Here is a 7,905-nt window from a genome sequence, read left to right as displayed (position 1 = left end):
AACACCTCTTTTTACATTATCTATGTAGGCCAATACAGTGGCAGTATTAGAGTGCTTTATATATATATTTTTTATTTTTATTTTTTTTTATTATATATTAATAAGCTAATTTATATATTATAATGTGATTTAACATGGTAATTTGGTGTGATTTGGTTTTCAAATTATTAACAAATTTAACACATGTATCCTATTAGAATGCAGTTATATGCCCATAAAATTCAAGAAAGAAAAAAAAGACCCTATATGAGTTTTACAATTCAAACAAGTTCAATAAACAAAAAGTTAATATTGTGTTAAACATTGCCAATACTGTCTGTTTTGATCAACAAAATTGTTTAATTAAAAAGCAGTGTTTTGTTACTGAATGAATCCATGGTTTAATGATTTTTAAATTATCTAAATTACAAATTATCTTTTGGGGGTTAATTTCTCAGCCAAAATTTATGTGCAATTAATTAAATGAATTATTCGGCACATGAAGTAATTAATTAATCAAAAATTGCATTTGCTTAAAAATGTTATACATACAGTATCTCACAGAAGTGAGTACACCCCTCAAGGGGACAGCAAATTTACACTGTTATACAATACATACACTCACTACTTTACATTGTAGCAAAGTGTCATTTCTTCAGTGTTGAATGAAAAGATATAATAAAATATTTACAAAAACGTGAGGGGTGTACTCACTTCTGTGAGATACTGTATATATGGCTTCCTAAAAACAAACAAGCAATACATTATCATATTCAATGCATGGGTTTATTAAGCACATTTGACATGGTCTTTTTTATTTCTGTAATTGTGTTTTCAGGCTAAAGGCTTTGAACTGAGTTACCTAGAGAAAGTTCCTGAGGTGAAGGACACCGTTCACAAACAGTCTCTACTGCATCACGTCTGCTCCCTCGTCGTGGAGAAGTTTCCAGAGAGTTCAGACCTCTACTCTGAGATTGGAGCCATTACTCGCTCAGCTAAGGTTAGCAGAACTATCATAGCACTTTTACAGCACCATCACCACTGTTTTTTGTCGACTTTCAGTTTTTTTCCAAAATGTAATTTTGGGTGGGTCTTTCATTATGTTTAATGTGGTACAGAAAGGGCAAGAAAATAATGGGAAAGGAATCAAAACTCTCACAGATTGCTATGAGAATGTACACTCACTGCTATGCAATGAAACACCTAGAAGGAGAGAGAGAGAGAGAGAGAGAGCATCTTGTGCTTCAGTGGAAGCAAGAACACCTGACCTTTTGTACAAAAATTTCACAAATGTAATCAGTGACCTATAAATAGTGCAGAATATTATTTTGTCTTTATAACATTTCTTTTGTTTTAAATATTTCAAGCACTAAAACTTTCTGTTTCGTTCCAGATTTAAATTAGATTTAAATTCCCGATATTCAATATCGTCTCAGAAGTTTTGCAACCCAATGTACAAACAATGACAGTGTGCCATGTACAAAGGAAGAAATCAAGGCTTCACAATTCCATGAGTTGTTGCTAAAAGTGAAGCATTGCTTTTGAAGTGAACGGACCAATCATGAGATGGCTTTGATGATCACCGGTTGTCCTGTCTTCTTCAGGTTGACTTCGACCAGCTGCAAGAAAACCTATGTCAGATGGAACGCCGCTGCAAAGCATCCTGGGACCACCTGAAGGTCATTGCCAAACACGAAATGAAACCAGCCCTCAAGCAGCGCATGTCGGACTTCCTTAAAGACTGTGCAGAAAGAATTATCATCCTTAAAATTGTGCATCGCCGCATCAAAAACAGGTGCCTTAAAAATAGTTGAACACATTAAGGCTGTTTGCACACATCCGATTTGTTTTTCAAATCTAATCTATGAGAATGAAAAAGGATGCTTGAAATCTGATCTGATAGTTCAGACTGACATTTTTTTTTATCAGTTTTTTATTAAAAACACATTTGAATGTGGTTTGCAAAAATGTGGATTGAATTTTGTTTTTTTTGTGTGTGGTTCTGACGGTGTATACGCCAAAAGCATCAGCATCTTTTTGCTCTGTCTGAACCAAGGTGTCGTAGAGATGTCTGAAGATCAGTTAAAGTGATGTCCCTGTGTGTCTGATCTACAGGTTTCACTCATTCCTGCTGTTCCTGGGCCACCCACCGTACTCGATACGAGAGGTGAGCATCCACCGCTTCAGTAAGATTCTGAGTGAATTTGCACTTGAGTACCGCACCACCAGAGAGCGAGTGCTACAGCAGAAACAGAAACGAGCCAATCACCGCGAGAGGAACAAGACACGGGGCAAAATGATCACAGAGGTGAGTCTGGACAATTGTAGTACAAGATTACCACAAGGATCAGTTTAAAGGGATAGTTCAGCCGAAAATTTTAATTCTGTCTTCATTTACTCACCATTATGTCGTTCCAGACCTGTATGAATGTCTTTCTTCTGTTGAACACGAATGAAGATATTTTGAAGAATGTTGGAAACCAGCAATTTTTACAGCCTTTATTATTAATCTAGATTGATGTTGATCTATAAAATGCATTTGTAACTTTTTAAGTTGCATAAATCAGTTTTACCTAGATTAATAAATACTTTAAAAATGTTGTTAATTTCCGGGAACAATCCTTTTTAAACTTTTTCAGCACCATTTAGGTGAACATATTCCATTGCATCTTCTCCTGATTAAATATATTTCTGCTAATAACACCATTGACACAACAGATGACAAGTGGATTATTCAAAAACCAGATGATTAAAATAAAATAGGATGTAAAATAACTATGCCTTTATTCTCCTGCTTCAACTAACATCTTCTTTGTTTGGGGTCTCAAAAGTTTGACTCAAATAGCAAATCTCAGATTTAAAAACAACGTTTCTATTGTCGTAAACTTTTTGTCCCATAATTCATGTACAGAAAGGAACCCTCAGCTCTTTTGTGCTTGTTTCCCCTCTCATTTCTCTCAGACTGCTCAGGTGCTTAATTTCTGTGCTTCATCTTTGCACCACAAGAGGGAGTCATTATACTTTCAGATGCTTCCAGTGTCTCATTCACACTTGAGACCAATGAAGACTGATTCTTATCGTGTCGTGTGTATGTTCCATTTTCTTTAGTCTGCCCCAGGGTGCTCAGAATAGCCACAAAACACGCTCACCACTTGCATTACATTAATAAAACATTGTAAACCAAGCAGTCTATTGTCATGGGTTCTGCAGCTCTGGACTTGCCCTGGGTATTTGTTACTCCAGGAGGCCAATTTAATGCCTCTCATGGGAGATGTCATAGCCAGGATAGCCCTTCATGGCATGTTATGCTTGGCGGAGGTCTTCCTCAGTCTAAGAGGGGTGTCTAATTCAATCTCTGTGTGAAAATCCAAACCTTTGGATGTCCCTGTAGGAGTGGTGAATGTAAGCTCTGGCTCTGTAGAGGTAGAGCTGAGGTAGAGGAGGAAGTTCAGTTACACATGGTGCTGCAAAACAATAAGACCAAGTGAATTATGTAGAGACGAGACGTGTGTTATATTTCTGAAACCTAGATTTTTTTAAGCGCATGCAATAATATGGTGAATCTCACTAAAATGTGCATAGGTCATTTAAAGAGTTAAAGTAAATTAATAGTTTTGCATTGTGACATTGTTTATTGGCAGTTAGGGGGCAAATATGCCCCCTAAATTCTCATTATTGTAATGCATTTTTGTCGTTTCCATTTTTTAAAGGTGATTCTTGTTGAATTATTGTTTTTATGATCATTTTGAATATCATTTAGTAAAACAATTTTTAAACCAGCAAAAACATCTAGGTCACATTTTATCCCAAAAATATCACATTTTAACCCCCAGGGTAATATATGACCTGGACATATTCTTGACAGGTTTAAAAAAAAATACAAATAAAATAAAAACCCTAAAGAGTTGCCTCAAGTGCTCTAGAATGAAGTTCAGGGTAGTACATTTTGGAATGTGTTTTGAAACCTTTGAGTCCTGAAGTGCCAAACCAAATACCAAAAACGTTTTTCAACCCAACATTTCCTGCTCATCTTCTCTGCCATGTGACTTCTTTCATTTCTTCTCTGTAGAGTGATGAGGAAGAGGATGATGAGGTATGCGTGTATCTGTGTGCTTTTCTGCGCTTGTGCATGGACGGGTTTCACGTTTTTTTTTTCCTGTGATTCCACTGACCTGTAATGTCTAGCATATATTTCCAAAGCATATGCAAGTTTGTACTGTATCTAGAGGACTCAGGGATCAATATTCTTATTGTTTCTTATCGTATGCAACTATTGTGGTTCCCCATGTGGATTTGAACAGAAGATCAGAGCATGTTAAACTACTGTAGACGTAACATGATGTTGAACAAAGCTGATGCAGATGTGAAGCTATTTTAAAATCAACTCTTAATTAAATGTCATGTCAATACAGAGTTTTCACTTGAGTCTTGATGCATTATTAAGCGACTAATGTGTGAATAATTTACTAAAGCAGTATGAATAGACATGTTTTGGGGTGATGTGTATTTTTTGTATTTGAGTATGGTGAGATTACTGTTAATCATATATTGGAATCATATTTATATAAAACACATATTTGTCTGAAGTGAATCTAAATGCCGAAAATATGGAAACCAGTAATGTTTGGTACAACCAAACAAAATAAGGATAGAAATGCAACTACTTCCACTGAGTGTAATTTTTTTTTATTTCTCTATGATGAATTGATTTCTTTATTATGTCTCTCCTCAGAGTGGGAAGTTTGCAGGAACTCCTCTGGAGGGTCAGGAGTGTCAGCCGCAGGGCCTGGGCTACACGGAGAACGCAGCTGAACATGAGCAGATGACTGCTGTACTTCGTACCAGCCTGCAGAGCGGCGATAGTCCATCCTCTGTACTCCCCGGCCTCCGCACACGCACTCGAGCCACTCGAGGTATATTCATATCTTTAGAGCTACAGATAATGCTGATTTGACATTAAAGGTCTGAAGTTGAAACAAAAAAACAATTGAAACCAGTTCTCTCCTTGTGTCTCGTTTCCAGGCCATACGGCACTTTTGTCTGCTGCAAATGAAGACACTTCTAATTGCACAAATGATACAGCGGATGAGATCATGGAACGGATTGTGAAATCAGCCACTCAGGTCCCCAGTCAGCGCACACAGCCCCGCGAGAGGAGACGCTCCAGAGCAAACCGCAAATCCTGTGAGTCTGCGAGAACCACACAACTCGTACTGAAAGGCTCATCCCTATGAGTTTATCCTCAAGAGTTTTGAAGGGATGAAGGGTATAGGGGACCAAAAACTGTTCTTTGGAACACACTTCTGCGTCATCTTGCAGAGCCAACACTTAAATATGGCAGCCATGATTGTACTCACTCCAAAGTGCCCTTCAGAAGTGGATTCGTCCCTTTTGGAACTCAATTTAACTGTCTGCCTTGCTTTGGATTAGGGGGTGTTTGGAGTGTAGCATCAAAATACTTTCATTTCTTGGCCTCAGGCAGGAAACAAATGTAGTTTTTAAAAGAAGTTGTTTTTAATGTTTTGGAAAAAAATGTTTTGGAAAGTCTCATGCTCACCAAGGCTGCATTTATTTGATCACAAATACAGTAAAATGGAAATATTGTGAAATGTTATTACAATTTAAAATAACTGTTTTCTCATTTATTATATTTTTAAATGTAATTCATTCCTGTGATGGCAAAGCTGAATTTTCAGCAGCCATTATGCCAGTCTTCAGTGTCACATGATCCTTCAGAAATCATTGTGATATGCTGATTTGGTGCTTAAGAAACATTTCTTCTTATTATCAATGTTGAAAACAGTTATTGTGCTTAATATTTTTGTGGAAACGGTGACACTTTTTTCAAGATTCTTTGGTAAATAGAAATTTTAAAAGAACAGAATTTATCTTTTGTAACATTATAAATGTCTTCACTGTCACTTTTGATAAATTTAATGCATCCTTGCTGAAAGAAAAAAAAAAAAACGATAGTGTATAATATATGCTAGTGTAATGAATCATTTTCTTGAATGTTTTGTAAATAATTACGGTTTAAAACCTATTTAGATAGGTTTTTAATTAAATTTTAAGCAATAATTACATTTAAAACGAACATATTTTTTAACACATTAAATTACTCTTTTTTTTCAGATACATTTTTTTAATCATCCTTGTTTTGAAAATTGATAATGGCGATATGTGGTGATTTATTGATATTATGGTATTGGTTTGAAGTGTTTACTATCATTTTAAATAATAATAATAGGGGGTTTAAATATTTAAAATTCTGTATCTCATCTCTCTGTAATATGTTTGTATCATGCGTTTTCTCAACAGCGCTTCGCTCTCTCATTCATTTCTTTTTTTTTTTCTCTCTACAGTAAGAAGAACACTGAAGAATGGTCTTACGCCAGAGGAGGCGCAGGCACTGGGATTGGCCAGCAGCTCTGAGATGCAAGTGTGAGACAGCAGCCACTCAGGGTCTCGGCACACACATATAAACACAAATGAGCTGGAACAGGTCACTGTAACTTGAGTTTGCTTGAATCTGGAGCAGGTGCATGTTTCTGGGTTTGTGTTTTAAAACGGTTATTGCCGTGGACAATTTGTATTCTCACAGGTGAAAGGGATTATAATCACTAACCCATTATACTCTACTTATCCTGGAATGTGTAGTCAGACCTTACTCCATTTACTAGCTTATGCATTTTGTCCCAAGAGGATCATTGAAACTACTCCTGTTCACTGTTCCTGCAGACTGTTGATGATATCCCAAACATCCGTCTTGTTGCATTTTTGAAAGAGAACAAGCACAATGTCCTGATGCACAACATTTATAGACACGCACACACACACACACACACACACACAGAGCCTGTAGAATGCTGATTGTCCAGTTCTCCAGTACAGAGACCAATGTCCGTCTCTTACCGCTGTGGCCTTCGGAATGATCCCAAAGAACTGTGTTTAAAGATGACTGGATGCCCTCCCACCATTTTTGTTTGTACTGGCTGTTTTGTTGAATTAAGAAGGTATTGAATAGTAGCACCTTTTGCGTTCCTATCTCATGTAAATCAGCAGCGATTCTTCTCTGGTTTACTGCTGTGGTAAAACTTGTTTGTGTTTGTTTTAGCTGTTTTAAAAGAGCAGGGCTTCTTATGTTAGGGAGAAAACACACCTTAAAAGCTTTTCTTTAATTTCTGCTGTACCCTGAAGTCTCCTTTTGTGATCGAAACCTGTTTAGCTTGGATAAAGATGATCAAATTACTTTGCACACAGATGAGAACAAACTAGAAAGTCGTCTTTCTCTTTTTTCCCTCCAGCTGTGTCATTTCCTCATACATAATCTCTATAGTAATACATTCATTTCATAACTTGCAACATGCAAAATTAGACAATTGTCTATTTAAATTAAAGAACTTGTATCCATATTTGTTTTTTTTTTGTTTTGTTTTTTAAATGATGGCATTATCAAATGAGTGCCTTGAAGAAATGTGTTTTTGTGAGAATCTGATTATTTAGTCAGGAAAGGAAGGAAGGGAGAGAGAAACATTCAGATTTTAGGGCATTTCAAAGGATATATAGTTGACCCAAAAATGTAAAATTTTGTCATTATTTCCTCTACATTATTCTAAACCCATCTGGATAATTTGGATACAACTTGATCAAAATATCCAATTTCTGAGTTAAAAGTTAACGTTCTAGTGATCAGTGAATAAAAACTCCATGTGTCATGTGACTTCAAATTATAGCCCACAAGTCATATGGACTACTGTTTTTGGTGCTTTTTCTTAAAGGGGTCATATGATGCTATTTTAAAGATCATTATTTTGTGTATTTGGTGTAACAGAATATGTTGACATGCTTTAATGTTCAAAAAACATTATTTTTCAAATACTGTACATTATTGTAGGTCCTCTATGCCCCGCCTCTCTCAAACACGTC

At 36.2% G+C, this 7,905-nt stretch overlaps 1 protein-coding gene across 1 annotated transcript in view; it reads left to right on the top strand.

The window, feature by feature from the left end:
* Window positions 1-7,618, top strand: part of LOC107752839 (FH1/FH2 domain-containing protein 3-like) — a 212,572-nt gene extending 204,954 nt beyond the window's left edge. The window contains exons 23-28 of the mRNA XM_016568910.1: window positions 818-979; window positions 1,584-1,774; window positions 2,095-2,287; window positions 4,712-4,892; window positions 5,002-5,163; window positions 6,342-7,618. Of these exons, the coding sequence (XP_016424396.1) occupies window positions 818-979; window positions 1,584-1,774; window positions 2,095-2,287; window positions 4,712-4,892; window positions 5,002-5,163; window positions 6,342-6,424 (972 nt within the window). The 3' untranslated portion in view covers window positions 6,425-7,618. The remainder of the gene's footprint in view (window positions 1-817; window positions 980-1,583; window positions 1,775-2,094; window positions 2,288-4,711; window positions 4,893-5,001; window positions 5,164-6,341) is intronic.
* The last annotated feature ends 287 nt before the right edge of the window (window positions 7,619-7,905 follow it).

Source organism: Sinocyclocheilus rhinocerous, unplaced genomic scaffold, assembly GCF_001515625.1.
Source record: "Sinocyclocheilus rhinocerous isolate Xijiao unplaced genomic scaffold, SAMN03320098_v1.1 scaffold771, whole genome shotgun sequence".
Lineage (NCBI taxonomy): Eukaryota > Metazoa > Chordata > Actinopteri > Cypriniformes > Cyprinidae > Sinocyclocheilus > Sinocyclocheilus rhinocerous.
The sequence above is the reverse complement of the archived record's forward strand: the minus strand, read 5'-3'. Positions and strand labels throughout refer to the sequence as shown.